The sequence below is a fragment of the Buteo buteo genome, chromosome 11 (genome assembly GCF_964188355.1).
Source record: "Buteo buteo chromosome 11, bButBut1.hap1.1, whole genome shotgun sequence".
Taxonomy (NCBI): domain Eukaryota; kingdom Metazoa; phylum Chordata; class Aves; order Accipitriformes; family Accipitridae; genus Buteo; species Buteo buteo.
In genome coordinates this window covers 12398385-12418733 of record NC_134181.1, presented here as the reverse complement: position 1 = coordinate 12418733, position 20349 = coordinate 12398385, and the positions used below count along the sequence as shown (strand labels likewise).

Below are 20349 nucleotides of genomic sequence, written 5' to 3'. Positions count from 1 at the left end.
TTCTTAAGCTTACCTGTCAGCAGTTTTTTTATTAGATCTGTAGGGTTCTAAATTTTAGCTAACTACATGCAACTATTTGTTCATTATGCCTTCACCTTCCTGAGGGACAGCTATGCTTAGTCCACCATGACTAATATATACCAAGTTGGGAATCTGTATCAGAAGCAAAATTTCACACTCTTTCACATTCAGGTTTGTGTCTTAACTCATTGCCTGTTAACATAGTGAAGTCGTACACCTGGGTTCTTGCTCCCCTGCTTACCATCTCAGCCCTCCAGTCCTTGGTATTAGTATGCCAAAGCTAATGACATGGGAAGAACAAGTTCTCGGAGGCAATGCTACTGCTACTTTCCAGCTGAAAGCAGGGCTTGCTTATATGCAATTGACAGTCGATGAACTCATCAGCTAAAATCCTTAGACTCATGTTTAATTTAAACATGACGTATTGATCCTTTAATGTGAAGGGGTGACACAAACTTGTGACCTCAGTCACTCTTATGATATATTGAGATAGGCAGCTTAAAAAGGAAAGCAAGCGCCATACCTGGGATATGGGTTGGTTCACAAACACCCAGCCTGTAGTAGAATTAATTTGTAAATAATCTGGTTCTTCATTTGCTATTGAATATGTAATGGCAGCATTTGAGCTGTAGTCATCATCATGGGCTGCAACACGAAGAAAGCTAGTCCCAACTCTTGTGTCCTCTCTTAGAAAATCTAATGTAAGGAAGGGATATTTCAAACTGATCATTAATTCACTAAAGTACCATGAACATCTTACTAAGAAATGAAGAAATACTAAAGTAATAATGTATGGAAGCTATAACTTTACCTTCCTTGGAACAAAGGCCATAAAAAATCAAACTGAATATTTAAAGAGCTACTATCCCTCCAGAGCTATGGATCACATTTGAACTTCATATCACATTCATAACCTGGAATTCATATTTCGCATAAGATACTACTTTTTTTTTTGGCTTGTGTTTTTACTAAGGGACAAACTGCTCTGTATAAAATATACATAAATGGAATTTTAATTTACTGCATAAAACCAGAAGAAAAGGACCACATTGTCAGAAACTACTTTCTAGGATTTGCATAGTATAACTAACTGAGAATTATCAGTCTTCATGGTTTGTTTTTTTTTATGAGTATTATACATGCCTCTGGGTGTTTATCCATAAGCAGGAAAGATTTTTTGAAGAACCAAGAAGGAAAGGTAAAACAACAAACAATGAAGAACTATGAAATTCAAATGGGAAAAGTATGTAATCAAAACTTATGACAAAAATCTGTTAATCAGAAAACAAAGGATATAGTTAGTGCTCAGCACTGTACACTTACATTCTTATTACAGCTTTCACATCTCTGTGTAGTGCCACAGACACTTGGTATACTCAGGTAAGGAAAGATACTGACATGGCTATTGTTTCAAGGAATTTTCCCATAATGACACTCAGGAAGGCCTATGAGTCAAGATTGTACTTGTTATATGGCACATTACACAGAATAATAATTCTGCAATTAATTAAGGTAAGTGCATCTCTGGCCGCAATCACCTAGTTGGTCACATGATCTACTGCCAGGAAAGACAAAACCCAAAAATCTTAGACATCAGGTAGGCTCACACTCAGGGCACTGAAACTCTATCCAATGACTCTCAATTACATTCATAGTGGGTGTTTTCAAATCTGGGATCATTGTCATTTTGGTCCAGGATGATAATATTTATCTGGCACATTCCAATGAGTGGCTCCGCTGCCTGATCTGTTGCTGTCACAGTGATAGGATATTCCCTCTGTTTTTCTCGATCAAATACCTGAACAGTTGTCAGAACCCCTGAAAACAAATTAAATACCAGAGAGTTAAAATACTACGCAATTGACAATACTCTACATTTAGATGTTTGTCTGTCAATACATTGAGATACAGTCCAATAGGTTAAATACACTTATAATGTGAACTTCAGGTTCAAGTATCCAATCACAAGATTTAACAATTTCAACAGCTTAAATTGTACTGCTCGGGCAGATACAAACCTCATATATGCTTACATCTACGCACAATTGGACTTAAATTTAGAAAATGAAGTACCACGCTAACTTTAAGAGAATGTGTTTATAAAAAAAATATTTCTTTTGAAGAGCAGTAAGTACAGGGTAAAGGCATGTTTCATGTTTTTTATCCTCCAAAAGATCAGCCTGAATTTAGTTTTGGCCTTCCAAGACTTAGTCTTTTTGCTGTTTGTAAGACTACTGTCATTTGGATAAATCATTTATATGCCATTAACAATGTTGCAAGATAATGTGCACTTAAAATATGGTGATTTTTTTTAAATCCGGTTACAAAACCACAGAAGTTATTGCACAAAGCAGAACTTCCACATTTCAGGGAAAACATCAGTTCTAGCTCAGTACTGGACATGTATGAAACTAAAAGGACAATATTTGTTCATGCAGTTAATACAGTTTGTATTTTGCCTGCTATCAAAAAAAAATAAATGAAAAAGCATGAAGTCTGATTTTATTTAAGCTTTTTTTCCATCAGTGTAACAAAATGGTTTCTATATGCCAGTATCAGTTCTGAAATTCACTTTACCTGTGTCAGGATGAATATTAAATGCTGGTAAGACACCACCTCTGTGCATTAAGCCATATTTCACTATACCATTGGCTCCTTCATCAGCATCAGTGGCTTCAACCTGCAGTACAACTGTCCCTGAAGGCTGGTTTTCCAATACAGAAGCATGTTCCTGATAATACTGACACTAAGAGAGGGGAGAAAAAAGAAGAAAAATCAAGGACTTACCATGCCACTTGATTTAAAGATATATTAGAGGGGGAAAAAAAAGGACAAAAAAGATTAGCTACACTTCTGTTCACATGCACTGATGTTACTGTTTTATCTGTACCATGATTAATTTACAGATTTCACGTGCTATTTTGCAATTATACGAACAACACACAACATGAGGCCACTAAGCATCTCCAATTAATGAAAATATTTGGAGAAAAAGTTACAGTTGCATATACTTCCAAATGCAAGTATTTTTCTATATTAGCAAAAGTCTTATAAAAAACAGGGCATACACTTGCCCAAACCACAGAACTGCTTTAGCCGAAAAGGGATTCTACACAAAGTAACTTTACCAAGAACACATTACTGACAAGACTGACATGAATAGTCACTGAATTTTCAAAATATGCAACATTGCCCTTCAACATTTTAGCCATTCAGCATCAAACTTAAGATTTTTAGACAACAGATCTTTAATATGAATTAACATTCTGAAAATATATTCATGCATTTATTTTTTACAGTACTTTACAAATCAAGCTAAAACACTTTCATTCTTCTCTCTTTCATCAGTTCCAGACATCGAATCATCAAATGAAGCCTATGTAATTTAGAGAAGTACTTTGGAATGTTTTGGAACAAGTCCACTCCATAGCTACCTATACCTATCAATTCCTCCTCACATATGTCACACTGAACCTCCAGAAGTTATTCACTCAACCTCATTTTCTGAAATGCCAGAGATGAGATGTGGTTCAGGGAAGAGACAGTGCTCATAGGAGCTGTTCTGCCCCAAGAGGAAAGCAAACCCTGTAAGTCTTCAGTGAGGGATGGAAAAGATGCAGAAGACAGCGGCATCGGGACTCAGAGAGACGAAATTCTGACCAATTCTGCTTGCAGTGACAACACAGTCTTAAACATTTACCACACAGTCTAACACAAATGACCAAGCCTCATATATTTACCTTCTGAAAGACAGGTTTGTTATTGTTGACATCATCAACTTTCACAACAACCTGGGCAGTACTTGTAAGTGAATGGGGCCCTCCAGAAGCGTTATCATCAGTAGCTGTGACATGAAGTACATATTCTGTCCCCTGCAGCTTAGGAAACGGACTTGAACGAAGTCTAACTAGCCCTGTGAAAACAACAATAGGTTGCAGGTTTTTATTTTTTTTACTACATTAACCAATTACTGTTATTATTCTCACTAGTTAGCATGACAAAGAACCATTCTGGTTTACCTACTCACCAATAAACCACAAGGCTGCTACAGTTTAATTTAACTACGGTATTTTTACTGCAGTCTGATATTAAACCAAAACTAAGACAGCACAACAGGTTTGTTTGTCTGCAAGTATGTCTACAGAGCTAAACGAGACAACAGCTACAACTCATGATATAAAGCTGAAGTGCACATATTAGCTTTTGTCTACCTGCTGCAGAAAAAAACAAAAGGAAACAAAAAACCCAGAGAAACATTGTAGCAGACTTCTGTTTTACCTGCATCTGCTCCACCAGCGAGCCTGGCTATGTTCCTTTATCACTGCTGCAATGAAGCATGTGTCACCATGTCTACTGCTGTAGCTACCAATGCTAGCTCAGCTGAAACTAATTCAAGTTTACCTTCCTGCAGCACAGTCATAGCAGCATTTACCTAGACAGGCATATCCCCAGAAACCTGTCTTTTACTACTCTCCCAAGTCACCCAAACGATACACCCTGCTGGATGGGACATACAGGCACTGTCAGAGAAAGATGTATTAAAGATTTGCTACAAAAGCAAAAGAGACTACAGCTATCTGAGACCATGCAGTAAGAAGCTGTCATTCTTTTGCTCCATCATCCATCAATCACCTCTGCTATTCATCAGGCATAATAGCAATTGTCATTACGACAGAGTATTGTCACAGCATCCATGTCACTCAATTTGCTTGCAAATGTCTTGTTTTAGCTGCAGCACTTATTTTTGACACATCTCCACTTTACCATGACATTTCTGTGACAAGGGGGTACAGACTATTCCCCTGACTGACAACATTTCTGAAAAGAAACTGCTGCAAGCCACTGTATAAACTTTTATAGGTTTATTAAGCAACAAAAGCCCCTAAGTGTTTTGAAAAAAAATGCTAACTTTTCTAAAATTAAGTTTCAAAGACTATAAAAATTTATTGGTAAAAAAGTATAAAATTACATGTACATGATTATCTGTATTAAAACTACAGAGCTAATCCTAAGAGATGCTATCAATCAAATGTTAAGATTCTTGGAGCACTTAGAATAAAGATTTTCTGAAGCATCAGATATACTACCGCTGTGTCAATTAGACACTTTGAAAACCATTGTTACTCTTCAGGTGCCAAAGTAACTTTAGAAATTTAACTCTTGGAACCTACAACTCTATTTTTAAGTCAGAAAGGATAAAAGCAGCTCTCAATAAATTCAGGAACATGCTTCAACACTTGCAAGTTACCTGCAGACCATATTTTTGGGAACATTTCAGAATCTAACATTAATATTGCAAAAACATGATTTGCATTGAAATTAAAATTTCATGCTAAGTGAACTCTGTGAAGTACAGAAGAGGAATAACTTAGGGCAGCTTACTCTTTCCGACATAATCAAGGCTTGTGCTTTGAAAAATGTAAGTTCAGATTTTGACTGCAGTTTAAAACAGGTTAAATATAAAGTAGTTTAACTGAAGTTAATTAAGTTAGTTCAATCCTTCAATAAGATTTCAATTTGGTTGCCTGTTTCTGTCTCAAAACATCCTATTTTTTTTTTCAAGCAATCAACAGCAAATAAATCCTATTAATTTAAAGGGATATGCCAGCCTACCCTGATGATATGTGTGTGTGCTTTTTTTTTTTTTTTTTAAATGAGGACACCAATGTTGTGGGACTTTTTCCTTTGGGGTTTTAAAAATATACGACTGCTGACAAGAATTTTAAAAGATGTAAAAACTAGTATTCTCCACACTTTTTTTTTTCTCGTGCACGCAGCATTCTTGGCTAAATAACACTGCTCACGTGAATGATTCTGTCCTTGAATGAAATTAAATAAATGAAAAATACAGTTACTTAGTTCATATTTTATATACTTTTACCTTCATTGAAATAAAACAGTGCTAGCCTCATTCCACCTACAAATGTATCATTTTGTGTCAGTACAACAGAAATAATCTCAGCTAAAAAGTGTTTGCTCACACATGCATAATCAGGACACCGATATAAGCACAGGGGGAAACAGCCTCATCTAAAAACCCAAACGTCTGCTTTAAACCAGTTAAAACTGAGTTATTGAAAAAGTTGCACGAAGAAAACTATTCCAGTCAGCACTGTCATCCTATTGTTTTTCCTCCTCACATGGCTATGTGATTACTAATAGTATCTTTGGCTAATCGCAGCAGGTGGATGTCAAGCTTTGAGTGCACCAACAGGCAAACTCTTCCTCCTGCTCCTTGGGTTCGGCCGCCCGCGCTCAAGGCCAGCTCTGACACCAGGCAGCCAGCTAACCTTGCATCGGACAGGTAGCTGTCGCCAGCCCCGTCCGTGGCCTCTGCCCGGTGCCTTGGGAGCTGCGCCGAATGAAGCTCCGGTCCCTTCCTGAGCTCCCCCGGGCGTGTGCGGTACCTGGCCAGGTATATTGCTGACCCTGACGCTGCCTCACTGCCTCGGCTTCCCAGCTGGACCCGAGACCTGCCTCGTCGCTACGTATTTAAATGTCTGGTGGCTGCTGGACCGTTGGGTGAACCAGGTTTATGTCTCAGGACCTGCTCTGCTCTTCTTGCTCGGGGACAGTGAGGTCCCTGCCTGTCTTGCTGTCACCCTTGACTCCCATTTCACCTTACCCTGCACAGCAGCTTGTCCTTGCTGCAACTTTGAAACTAGTTTCCTAGATTAAGTGTTATTCAAATCCTTGTTTGACATTTTGCAATGTCACACTGTTATCAGTAAATACATTCTGTATTAAGTTACTGTCTATTAAGTCACCTGTTACCTATAATAATGCCCTCTGTTAAGTTACTGACTGAAAACAAACAATGAACAAGATAGGTCAATTATACAAAGCTTTTAGGAAAATGTTAAAAAAAAGTATCATTATAAGAGAGTCTAGAACAATTGCACCTTTTTCCTGCACTTTTTAAAATAAGCTTAGTGTTAGTTTCAAAAATAGCATATCCTATTTATTTTTTATTATTGCTACCTAATGAAGACCAAATTCAAGCTGCATCACGTCAGAATCAACATTATGACTGCAGCAGCAAAGAGCTAGTATCTTATTACCTTTCTTAGGGTCAATAACAAAGTTTCCTTTCTGATTCCCAGAGAGAATATCATATGTCACACCATCTCCATCAGGGTCAACAGCATTAACTGTAGCAATCAGTGTGTTTGGGCCTGCATCTTCAGAAACGAAACTCTTGTAGCTGTTAAAAAAATTATGACAACACATTTATGAATTTAGACAGGAAAAAATATATACAGAACTATGCAGAATACATGCAGAACTACTGATTACCTGTACAATGGGTACTGCAGAGATTTATAATTTATTAATACAATTACACGGATAAGATGCTTCTTCATTAACCAGTGAAATGATAAGTATTGATGAGCTATCCAACCATCCATGTCTTTGTTGTTACTTCCCATAAATTTCCATTGCAAACTTTCAGCAGTATTGAAGCTTAGCTTTGCAACAAGACTTATGCTAAATGCAGAATTAACTTCTTTTCTTTTTTTAATTTAAAAAAATGAGTTGCATGATTCGCAGAATCAAAGCAAACATTTGCTAAGTTAAAGCATTCCTTGTTATAGCACACTTTCTGACACAAGCTCTCAAAGTGCTTTCAGTGCAGTCTTTGCACCAGCATGACTAGGATGAGAATCAGATCTGGAGGATATGCACATAATGTCAGTTTTACAAAAAAATCTCTTCTCAAGTCCAGACACATCACTGACATTGTAAGCTCTTAAGAGGCATTATCAGCCTAAGCTTAACGCTCTCTGGAGTAGAAAAGCCCCCTGCTTTAGCAAAGTCCCAAATATTTATTATTTTATCCGACTAGATTGAGCATAGCCCAGACTAAGCATACTACAGATCTGTCCCTAGTAGGTATCCCAAAGCTGTAAGAATGAACTACAGCTGGCTGTATCCAACAATATAGATCACTGGGTTCAGAGTGCTTATGGACCCACTCTCCATATGCTGAGAATAGGAAAAAAATCAAAGGAAAAGAAAATGGATGCACAGAAAACCTCTCCCTTAGCTTTTGTTGTCTAGATATGTGTGTTTTCATAAAAACCTTCATAGAAACAGCTTTTTTCCTTCCCCCAATTTAATATGCAATGAAGTAAGAGAAGTAAATTATTCTGGTTTTGCTCAGTCACAACCCTCAGGACACTGTCTTAACTCTGCATCTGGAAAGCAAACGAACAGTAATTCTTACAATTTTGAACATGAAATAGGGTCAAAAGAGTCCAAGTCATCAGAAGAGGTCTCTTAAAAAGGAGAAAGTAAAAACTGACAAAATGAAACAGAGTGGTAGCCTTAAGCATTTTGTAACCGAGATAAAGAATAACCATGATGAAAGAAAGCTCATGGCAAGGAACCATAAGTTTACACTGGACTGTAAATCTATTTAAACAAAGGGCTAGAAGGACAAGATCATCATCTTGATTTGTATTAGCCTGCCACAGAGCATAACGTTAATTGCAAACTAGTCTCTCAACAGGACCCGATTTATGGGTGTTCACAATGAATTTGTTTCACAGAAAACTTCAACTAAGTTCTGTCTGAAATTCACCTTTGGGTTCAAGATTTTTGTTTCATAACGGGAGAGATAAAGTAAAATCAAAGCCCGGTTAACCTGGTTAAACAAAACTTGAGATAATTTGAATTCCAGGAGCTGAATTCAATTCCAATGCCAATCTACACATATATACAATAGCAGTTTCCCTGCACAGCAAACAGAAAAGCTTCTTGTGAATGTTTGGTAATTTAAATAATGTTCATTTTAATCATATTGGTCAGTAAACTTTAAATACAAGAGCTGGCAGGGTTTTTTTTAAACTATGTTTTCTGCTTCCAATTTGTTAGAGATGTTCACAGCATCTTTAATACTATCACTCTTTTCTGATTAAAAAATTAGGAACAGATACAAGACTAACAGATACAGATAAATATTCAATGACCCTGAATATTAAAACAAATAAATAAATGAAAAATAGGCATCATCTGAAGAGTGAGAAACTTAATCTGGTTTAGTATTTGAAAATGCATAGAGGTCCAATAAGAATTTCCAAAAGATCAACTTTTCCAGGCCATACCTCCTAAGCAAGATTTAGGAAAGAAAGTAAGGCACAAGATTTTGAAGCCAGAGGTTACCTTTACATAAAATAAGGACTGTCAGAAAGCTCTGATGTTCTGTTCAGCTAAACCACAAGCTTAGCATCACTGAAATTTCTGCCTGGATTTTGTTCTGAGTTAACTTCTACTTTTAAGAGTAGAAGGCTGATGCAGAAGCTGACTGAGAATTCCATTACTAAGCCTTTAATATGAATGCAAGTTTATAGTACTTTTCACATTGCTTCAGGCACTTCTGAGCCCCAATTATGGAAGAAAAATGCTTACTGATGCTTTAGAAGGGAAAAAAAAAAAAAAAAAAGTAGTACAGTTTGTAGGGCATGGGACTAAGTGAAATTAAGTGAATACTGCTTATTGACATTTATCTTGTGGTTTTTATAATTCAGTGGTCATTTAGGATTCTATCATCTAAGCATTTTTCTCTAACAATTGTAAACCAAGGATGCCAACTGTTGACTGTCTAAGCTTAAATTGCCTGATTAAAAGGCAAAATTCCACCATGTACTCTGGATGAGGGCTGAGGACAACACTGAGTTGCCTGCTTTTTCTGTTTGATTTCCTTTGGTGGTGGAGGGGTCCTATTGAAATATATAATCTGAAATTACTGCAACACCTCTTTCAGTACATATTGGAAAAAAACTAAGTGCAAGATCTGTCAAAAGAGACTGTCTATATACTATCTCTATATAGCTAAATACACAGGTCTTACTAAACATTGAAAGTATGTCTAAAAGTTACAATTTAAAACCAAACTTAAATTTGTTTCTGGTTCGGTTTTTTTTGCTGATAGTAAGAGAGTCTCAGAGTCAAAAGACCATCCCGCATTTGTCAGTCCAACTCTCAGATTTGATTGAACCAAAGCCAGTTACCATCCTGTAATGATCAGCCTTTCGACCAAATTATAAAAAGCAACAGTAAAAGACAAAAATAACAGAGTTTTAAGAATATGTATTTACATTGCCTGGGAAAACTCAGGTGCTTCATCATTCACATTTGAAACATAGATCCTAACAGTTGCTGTCCCAGTTTTTGGCTCTTCCCCTTTATCTACAGCCAAAATTATGAACTCATAAAGATGGTTAGGTCGCTCATAGTCCAACCGTGTTGCTGGAAAAATAGTACCATGAGAAGTAATACTGAAGTCTTGACTCAAAGTGTAATACAGTAATTCAGCATTCTCTTTTGAATCGCAGTCAGTGGCTGTCACTATTAAAAGAGAAGAGAAAGACACTGTGTAGATCAAAGTTTGTGAATTGAAATGTTAAGTACTTTAACAAGAGAACTAGTGTGTAGCATAAAACTGTAATAGCATTTACCTTGGCATGTAGTGCTTGAAATAATTTATAAAACTCTGCTATCCCCTGTGCTTTTTATTGAACTAACCCTTAATTGAAAATAAGTTGTTAAAAAAAAAAAAGTGAAGTCCCTGGCTGAATTCAGCCACTAGATTTTGCCTTTGTCTGCTGGGTTTAAAGAGCCCTGTACTACCAAGAACATACTCCCACACAGAGACATATATTCTCATGTCCACCTGACCTACACTGCTGATCTAAGATCACTCAGACAGATCACACCCTGTGTGATTAAAGATGAAATATTTGCATATATTATTCAACTGATGCAAGTTAGGTGTTTGTCGGATCCTACCCATAACCTACAAAAACCTATGCTAAGAGTGCAGTTACCAAAATAGTAACTGACAGACTACCATTAGTACAGGATAAATCACTAAGTAGAACAGTAGGTGGTTATAAAATTCTATTTAGTAGGAAATAGCAATTTTCCTGTAGTTTGATTTCCTTTTTCCCCTCAAGATTTACAGAAAGTTTATGTAAGGGTTAAAGACTAACATAAGGCCCTTCTACAACTGCTTAGTTGACATAAATTTGTTTTATCGCTAGGACCTGCTCATCTCTCTATAAACATTTTCAATGTAAGGTTCTTGCAGTTTACAAAACCAAAATTTACATCATTTACAGAGCATCATAATTTAAAGCTTAAATTGGTTACATTGGGAAGAAGCAAAATCTTTTTCCCAAGTATCCAAACAAAACCAGTCAAAAAAACAGTATTCCCACATAGGACTCAAAGAGAGACAGAGATGGTGAGCTGATGTGTCCATAATTTCTGATCCAACATCGCTTTCTTCCTTCAAAAAACCAAATGTTGCAAGATTGCTACTATAAGCTTGCTGCTATAATACCAACCACAACTGAAGTGCTGTTACTTCAGAATCCTACAAAGATATATTTTCTTTGTCTCCTGTCCCCCAAAATTGTTTGGACTGTGGCAGTAGTAAATAATTATGATCCAATTCTACAAGGTGCCATTTGCCTTCAGAGAGTTGCAACTACCCATATGTTGGGGCAGGTAATTTTACCTTCTGAACTGAATTCTAATTAGCGGGAGGAAAATAAAATACTCATACTGAATGTAACAAATCATTGTAGAAGTACTAACCTTGTAGAAGCGCAGTTGTCATAGTAACTGTTTCAGGAACACCAACTTTGCTGTAAATCAACTGATGAAATTCAGGGGCACAATCATTCACATCTGTGATTACAACCAAAACCTTAATGGAGAAGAGGGGAATGTTAAACAGCAAAGTGAATCAAGGCAATGACTTCATTGCTTTAGAAGTATCAGATGGAAGAACTTCCTAGAAACATCCTTGAGGTCTTCAGAAGCTGTAGCATATAGGATAAGCCATTTTTCTTAGATTGCTTTTTTCCTGCTGGGAACCGTTGAAATATTAGATTCCAAAATACTAGGAATTGCCAAGTCCCAGTCCCTTGCAGCAACATTTTCCACTCACCCTTCCCCTCCATTGATTTTTCCCAATTACTAATTTAAAGGAAAATGGACCGTCTGCTTTCTAAGCATCCTTTTTCCATTATCTTATCTTCCAACACTTCTGTGATTTGTAACACTAAAAATTCTACTGCCAAGTATAATACATTTTAGCAGTATAAATCTCCGAGACCAAGTTCTGAATTCAATTACAGCAGAGTAAATCAGACATAAATGGAACTGATTATGGTAAAACAAGTAAAAAATATAATTCTGCTTCTAACATCTTTAAAAATGTTTTCTTATTCTTATGTCAAATATGAGCCCACAGTTGCACTGTTTACAATCCAAACAGTAAGGAGTGTGTTAAATTAGCCTTTGTGGCAGTTCATACTGCTACACTTCAGAGTGTCTGAAGTTGGTTGAGGTATTCTGCATTACAGTGCAACAGGTAGATGCATACTCCATCTACCCTTACATAGGTTCGTATAAACTGGGAGTACTAAGGTTGTATCAGTGTAAAGCAGGTACAAGTTAAACTATGCTTAGGCTAAATGTACTTGTAAAATCATCTTATAATCCTCTTTCAAGTCATATTCTACCACTCTTCATCTTGTAGTACATAAAAGGGTCAATAGAAATTATCAGTCTCTGCTGTGCTACAGCCACTGTTTGTTACATTGACATACTGTTTCGCTGTCTCTCTGTGTCCTCACACTTGTTCCTCTTAATTCTGCCTCCTGTTCCCTCTATAGTGTACATCTTATTTCCTCCAGCAGGAACAAACTGTTATATCGCATGCATTTCCTAGCTCAGTGAATCCTTGAATTCCAACAACTGTAATAACTATATTTAGAAATACTTTTGCTGTCAAACAGATTTTTCTAAAACACCATGAACCATCACATTTTAATATCTGTGAATTTTTATTACTTTCTCTCTTTACAACTCCACTTCGTGTTCTTGATACGAAACAAATCATTTTCTGTTCTGCCTTTGTTTTAAATTGGAATAATCTCAAATATACATCATAGTTCATGAACGTTTAGAGTAAGACAAAAACCCCATGTCTGGCTTGGCCACATCCATTTCCATGTCTTCCCAGACAAGGCCTAGGACCTATGATGGAATGGCATATTGATCCCTCAGAAATAGCCTTTTCAGCATCTGCAAGACTGAACCCTCAGAGTACCTAAACCAGCCCTCAACAGCTACCCATAGACAGAAAGACTTTTAAAATGGACAGTAGAAAAGACAGCATGAGCTGGGGAAATGGGACTCCCTAGCGAATCTGTACAGAAATCTGGAAAGGCTGAAAGAAAATGGAAATCCATACAGACTGCAGAAGTGAACACCTACCTCAGCTGCACTACTGAAGTGTTCCTCATTTTCCTCTGCTCTGACCAAAAGAAGATACTGGTGTTGGTCACTCTCATAATCCACACTCCGAGTTAAACTAATATCTCCTGTTGCCCAATCAATACCGAATAGACCACTAGGATTAGTTAGTAAACTGTAGCTCAGGGATTTCTTTTGATATGATACAGCAGTGACTGTAAGAAAGCTGCATTTAAAAAAAGAAGAAAAAAAAAAAAGAGGACTTTTAAGCACGTAACACAACATACTGAAGGATATGACAAAAATGGTGCATATCAGAAATGATGGTGCAATCCTGTAGGTCTGATCAGAGCAACACTCAGTGAAGTCAGTGATAGCTGTACCTAACCACCAAATTCAAACATTTTGTTATACAGTAGTTCTACCATCTTGAGGTTAAACAGATAAAGATAGGATTCTTGGAAGCAGAACACCGTAAGGATTAAAAACACAGGAACAGAGGATTTCATTTTTGCTGCAACTGAATTTGCCTACTCCAACTTTCTTCTACGGTATTGATATTTTTCAGGCAGGAAACTAAAAGATAAAGCAAGATGCGAAAGATTCATTTTAATAACAGCATGGTAAGTTTGCTGCTGCAGTCATACATCCTAAAGTTTCAACAGATAACCGCACAAGGATAAAAGCCAGTCACTAACAGTGTGCATGTTACAGGTTATAGGGGACATATGTTTTTAGCTCTTGTCTGGCACTGTCTTTTTTCCACTGAAGTCCAATGTGTTTAAAGTCCTCAAGTAGGAAAAACGCTTGCAGTATGAAGTAAAAGAAGAAATTAAAAAATAAATATTTTCAAAGGGTTTAAAACAGAATACTAATTCCTCAAGTGTTTGTTGCTTTATCATGCAGGTTTCTTAGGAAGAAGAATTCTGTCTTCCAGGAGAACCCACCAACATGTATGATCCATTGACAAGTACAATCAAAAAGACAAAACTCAGTTTGTCCAAACACCTTTTTCCCCTGTTGTATTTCCATGCTGCTGCCTTCTCACTTCCCCCAGGCACACTACTGAAACAATGGAAAAGGTTACTGTAGGTCATTATCTCACTTAATCTTTTTCTGTATTTTCCTATCATATGGTCTCACAGTCAGTTTCAGCCAGCACAGGACCGTATTGCTGCCAACAGGAATTACTCTGCCCTCCTTCTAACTCCCTACCCTGACTGCATGTTCATGCCACTTCTCCTCTCCTGTCAGCACTAAAAATCACAAGGCCATACTGTGAGCACGTTTAACAACCCAACTGAAAACTCTTTTTTCTTTTTTTGGCTTTGCCTTTCATCGGATCAGCTTGCCCATGCAGCTAGCATATTAGCATTAGTGGCAGACCAAAGGAAGAGAAAGATTTGGCAACGCTTCTCCGCTCAGCAGCAGTCTTAAATCAACCTACAATTTTGAAATCCTAAACCCAAAAATCCAGTGCATGACAGCAACTCTGTTTTCCTGAGTACTTGTGTAATTGGTCCAATTTAAATATTATAACTTTAGGATTCTACACGGCTTTTTATGACTATTTCTGCTCAACACAAAACAGGAAACCACTTTCACTGGGTGCATTGTGTATATTCAAACCCCTTCTGTCATAATAACAACTGCATTAAATACTTCATTCCTTTTAGATAATGCCAAGTAATTTGACAAACTGACTAATATACTACCATCTTAGGTGTGCAAACCGATTTTTAAATAATGACAAAAAAGTTATAAAGAATTTCATTATTTTTAATCCTAAACATTATTGAACCCAAGATGGCAGGTACCTGTTAGGTATTGTAGCATTTCGCAGTTCTTGCATTTCTTTTATGCCAGTGCTATTTAAGTTTATTGCAGTTTTAAAGAAAAACCTTGTTATCTACTATTAACAGTTGCTTATCTTTTTAATCTTAACACACCTTGGTTATTTAGGCACTGTAAAACTGCATGTTGTAGACTGAACAGTAAAATACAACACCACAGATAACGTAATATGAATAACAGTTGAATGGCCACACAAGGAAGACATTTACTAGACAAAAGTATTCTCGATTCAACTGGAAGAGAAAGTGTTTACCATAAGAACAAAACAGTTTGGGAAAGACAGAACTGAGTATTCAGGTACACCTATGTTCCTAACACTTTCTAAGATATTTAGATCCACATTGTTAGACAAAGGATGGAAAAATGGCAAGTTTCACGGCATCTTCTCAGTTTGCCACCGTGATGAAGAGAGCAAAGACAGTCTTTTGTTTTTTCTGATTTTCACTTGATGGAGAAGGCAATTCTCCAAAGTTGACACATAAAATTAATCTATTCTTTCACACCAGGATATCTTTCTTTATGATGTAACAGCTGAGTTTGTATTCTGCATTTTGTTTGAAAATTAAGACACAATCAACATCTACTAATACTTTCCATATCATTTAAAAAAGCAAGAAACTGTAATGATTCAATGATGCTTTTCTGTATAAAAGGGGGACTTAAAAATACATCACTCAAACTGTATCTTCACCACTTCTATGAAGATATCTAAATTGCTACTCACAGCATCTATTTATGATTCACAAACAATACTGAGGCTTTGGGGAGATCAAACGGAAGTTAAACGAGGAACACAATCTCACTGAATTGTTTTTAACTGTTACTTACGATTTTCCTTGTGGCATACTTTCAGGAACATAAACAAAGTATGACATGTTGGTGAACTGTGGTGGTCGAAATCCAGCAATTACAGAAACGGAGGCTGGAGACCCTCTGCTTCCAAGTTTATCTGCTGCTAGGACAGTCAGTAAATACTCCTTGTCCCTCACCAATGGCAAACCTGTCGTTTTAATCCAGCCAGTGTCCTTCTCAACTTCAAATCTGTCTTCACCACCTAAAAAGAACAGATCCACAACTGTTGTTAGCAAGAACATTGTTATTGGATTAAAATTAAGAGGAGAATACAGTATTCCCAAGTTGCTTTTGGCTTAGAATCAGCATGTACACAAAAATCCAAAAGTCTGTTTAGAACTCAGAAACCAGAAATCAGTAATTATATTCATGATTACGTTTCTAAGTTGCATTTTACTTCTCTGGACAATCATCACTCTTCTTTATCCTCCAATACTTTGCTGTTGTTTGACCCTAAATACTCCCTACCAGAAAATACCCTGCTAGAGTCCTGGCCAAGAGGAACAAATTCACTTTTGAAGCAGTATTGCTACTCCCCTCCTGCTTAAACAGTGTTGAACTATTAGTGAAGTTTCTTTTAAGAGCCCCATAAAGAAAATTATTAATGAGTCTGTACTAGCTTTGCAAAGCTAAGGCACAACCCAGAGCCTTAAAAATTTGTTAGAAATGAACCAGAAGCACGACTCCCACAAGGAAGAAGGAACATTCACCCTCTCCGTGCAACCAGCTGTGCTCCACATACTGCCCCATCTCATAAACAGGCAGTCCAGCAGAGAGGTGCTGACTACTGCTGCCATTGCCACCACCTTGCCAAAGCCCTGAGGAGTACTGACTGCTCCGGTCCCCATCATCCCCTGAGGGACGATCTGGGCAGGAACCCAATTTTGCAGGGAGAACACCCTTCAAATCTGGCAAGTCTGTCCATACCCTCAATAAAAGTTGATTTTTCTCACACACAGAGCTGAAGGCTTATGAGCCTTTTGCAGGAGGAAGGGAAGATCTTTCACTAATGAAACAGGATAAAAGACCAAAAAGTCACAACAGTGAAGCCTAATACACAGGGAATGACAGAGTTAAAATTTACCTTCCAAGAGAAAATATTCTACAGCTCCATGGATCCCTTCATCTGCATCCACAGCATGCAGCTTGTATACTTCAGTACCTCCTGCAGCTTCAGGGGAAACCACAGCCAAGAACGGGAAGGGCTCCATGGCCCACTCAGGTACGTTGTCATTCACGTCTGTCACAGTAAGTGACAAGCGCACCAAGTACCAATCCTTTCCTAATGGCCACAGAAAAATGAAGAAATACTTAGACATTTTGTCCTTAATAAATTTATATATACTTCCAACTGAAAAAAAAATTCTTCCTTCAATCACACACGGCTACCTCAGATTTTGAAGCAACTTAGCTTGGGTAACACAAGACTGTGAAAAGGTATTGTTTTTGTAGCTGGTAATATTTATCAGTAACATCAGGGAGCACAGTATAATTATAACTTAGCCCTTTTGGCCACCTTGGTTCCAAGTGGACTGGCACTGAACTTGTAAAATGTTTTGCTACAGAAGCAAACTTGAGTGTTCCTGCAGTCCCTATTTAATGCCTCTGCCTCCAGAAAAGTGGTGTATGCACAGCCCGTTGGACTCTGAAAGCAGTACAACTGAACTGACATGGCCTTGTGCCCCAGCTAATAAGCCTGGGGAAGTGAAAGGAAATGTGGTCCAGGCAGAAACAGCTGTCTACATTTACAACACAATTTATCCACAAGTTTAATAATGGATGCAAAGTCAGAATTTTTAAAGTTGATGGTGTTAATACTTGATTTCAGTGTGTATTTATTATTTATACATACATGAAATATCTACACACATGCATTTATTTTCAAAATAGCTTTACAGGAACCGAAACAACATACACAGAGGATCATCTAAAATTATCAGTTTTAATTTAAATCTAATTAAAAATACAAAGAACTTAGTATTTAAAGACTCTAAATATAAAGTGTCGCCAAAATGTCTAATCTCATGAACAGTGTTATCTTGCTAAGGAGGAATATTCTCCCAGGAAGGTGTGCCACTTAAACTGAACAGCTGTACTCTCTCTCCCTCTCCACTTTCTTAATTGCAGTATTACATCCCTCTCCAAAAAACATCCATGTTCCAACTAAAATACATTACTTTTGTCTGATGTATGCATTTACTGATGTTATCTCTTCTTTCCCACAGAAGTACTAATATATCTTTCACATCAGCCTCTTGCAAGCTTCAGCTTTTCATATTTAGGAACCTCTGTCTGATGGCAAGTGGCACATTTAGTACACCGTATCATAATCTGCAATCTATAAACAACCAGTAAGCGGACTGTAGTGAAGAAAACTCCTTGGTGCTGTGACTAACAAAGTCAAATATAAATTTCTAAGTTTAAACTCCTGAGACTTAATCCATCACGACCTTTGTGTACTTTCTGTTCTTATCCAGAAAATTCTCTTAATAGAAAAATCAGCATTCACCCAAGATAAACACAGAAGTTCTTCTTAGCTAAACTTGTGAAACTCAATGAATTTGAATTTTAGAACTGTAACTACGAGTATATCACTGTTTTTTCTCTCTCTAAGACCAACAGAAAGTATATTGACAGTAACTTGTTAAATCCAAATCAACTTCTTTGTAATTGTCCTGTACTCAGAATCTGATGTTCCAGGGAATATAATATTAGCTTAAGATAGGACATATGAAAAAATGGTGGCTACAGCAAAACCAAACTTCTAATTTATCAAACAGTAAATCACAGAAGTGACCAGTTTCCTGAAAAAGAACCTTAAATATGCCTTGCACCACCGTAGAACATGGATACATGCAACACGCATTTTTACATTTTCATGGAAAAATTCTCAGTTACCAAGTACACCAAAGTCGACTCGACTCTAACTGAGATGACTTGTGTGTGTTATGTGTTGCACTTCTGCAGTCAGAAAGCATTGGGAGGCCTGATGTAAGGATGCTCAACTTGGCTTCTCTAGCCCAATGTTCATTTTAACATTGCATGTGAAGCCAAAGTTTGCAAAGATAAACTCAAATTGCCCATTACAAAAAAAGACTGACACTGAGGTGAGAGTACAGTAGCCCACACTGCTATTGCACTGTCCTCATATTCAGCCAGGTATAATTCCCTTCAACATTTAGACAGACTCTGTGAAAGTAGCTGCATACTTTCTTCTCTGTACAGTGCAAAAGAAGCCAGAAGGAGCATCAAAAAAACAAAACCAAAAACAAAATCCCAAAATCATGATCTAAAAAGCAGCAGCATGAATATTATTTCCCACTACCTTACAAAATAGAACAAGATGTGTTTCAAAGTCAGAAATGTTTCATGTCAGAATGTGTGTTCCAAAAGTCCCAGGGCAGCCAGTCTAAATACCTGAAGAAACTGGACAGGAGTGAACTTGTTAGATGTTGATCTGAGTCTGAGGTTGAAATACACCACACAACATGGTAAGTTCTAAATGAGAAGTGCTAAGTATCAGTGTCTGCTTGAACACTCCAAAGATTTTAATTAAAAGGTTGTCCAAAAAGAATAAAGGGAGAAGTTAGTGTCAAAATTGCCTGTCTCTTCTCCAAAGAACAGGTCTTGTTGGAAGCTGTCACAAGTTGGTAAATACCTGCTATTAGTTTAGTTTGCCTGGATATACTGCAGGCTTAAAATAGCAAGCACTAAATTAGAAACTGAGTTAAGAACCTTTGAGAATCTGCCTCTATAATAGCAAGATCTGTTGAGGATTTGAATGCCACCTTGGTAACCCTGCCAGGAGTATAAAGGTTACTGACCTTTGTCTCTCTGGAGTCTGGAAATCAATATCCTAATCAACCCGTGAATTCATTCTGTTTCAACTTCTGCTAAAGTTCTTAACATGTATGTATTCCTCTAACAAAAAAATGAGTCACAATCAAAGAATAACTGATTTTTATTGAACAAGTTGTAATAAAACTGGATACAAATTCCAGTCTTGTCACTTACTGACTGTCAGATCACTGAACATTATTATGCTGGCACTTAGCACGTAATTATAACTGAGAAATACCTTTTGTAAGGAAACTGTGGAAAACTACATCAGGACTGAGATTAATGCTCACATGCTCTTGCAAACTTTGTTAATCAAAAACTAAAAGGACGTGGGCATGCTCCTCCAGGTACTTGTGTTTTAATAGTTAAAAGACCTTAATGTCATTTGACATCTTGACAAGATCAAAGCTTTCAGCAATACATTGGTTACCTCTGAAACATCTGAATACTCTTAAGAATTTTGTTAGGATAGTCAGCAGGAACTGCAATGCACATAATTGAAGAGACAGG

General features: G+C 37.1%; 1 protein-coding gene across 1 annotated transcript in view; it reads right to left on the bottom strand.

The window, feature by feature from the left end:
• The window catches only part of LOC142036680 (neural-cadherin-like), a 69239-nt gene that overhangs the window by 35432 nt on the left and 13458 nt on the right, over window positions 1–20349 (bottom strand). The window contains exons 2-11 of the mRNA XM_075040106.1: window positions 17084–17281; window positions 15976–16201; window positions 13315–13519; window positions 11626–11737; window positions 10122–10371; window positions 7083–7225; window positions 3762–3934; window positions 2599–2767; window positions 1669–1839; window positions 545–717 (exon numbers count right to left, since the gene is read on the bottom strand). Coding sequence (XP_074896207.1) covers window positions 545–717; window positions 1669–1839; window positions 2599–2767; window positions 3762–3934; window positions 7083–7225; window positions 10122–10371; window positions 11626–11737; window positions 13315–13519; window positions 15976–16201; window positions 17084–17281 — 1820 coding nt within the window. The remainder of the gene's footprint in view (window positions 1–544; window positions 718–1668; window positions 1840–2598; window positions 2768–3761; window positions 3935–7082; window positions 7226–10121; window positions 10372–11625; window positions 11738–13314; window positions 13520–15975; window positions 16202–17083; window positions 17282–20349) is intronic.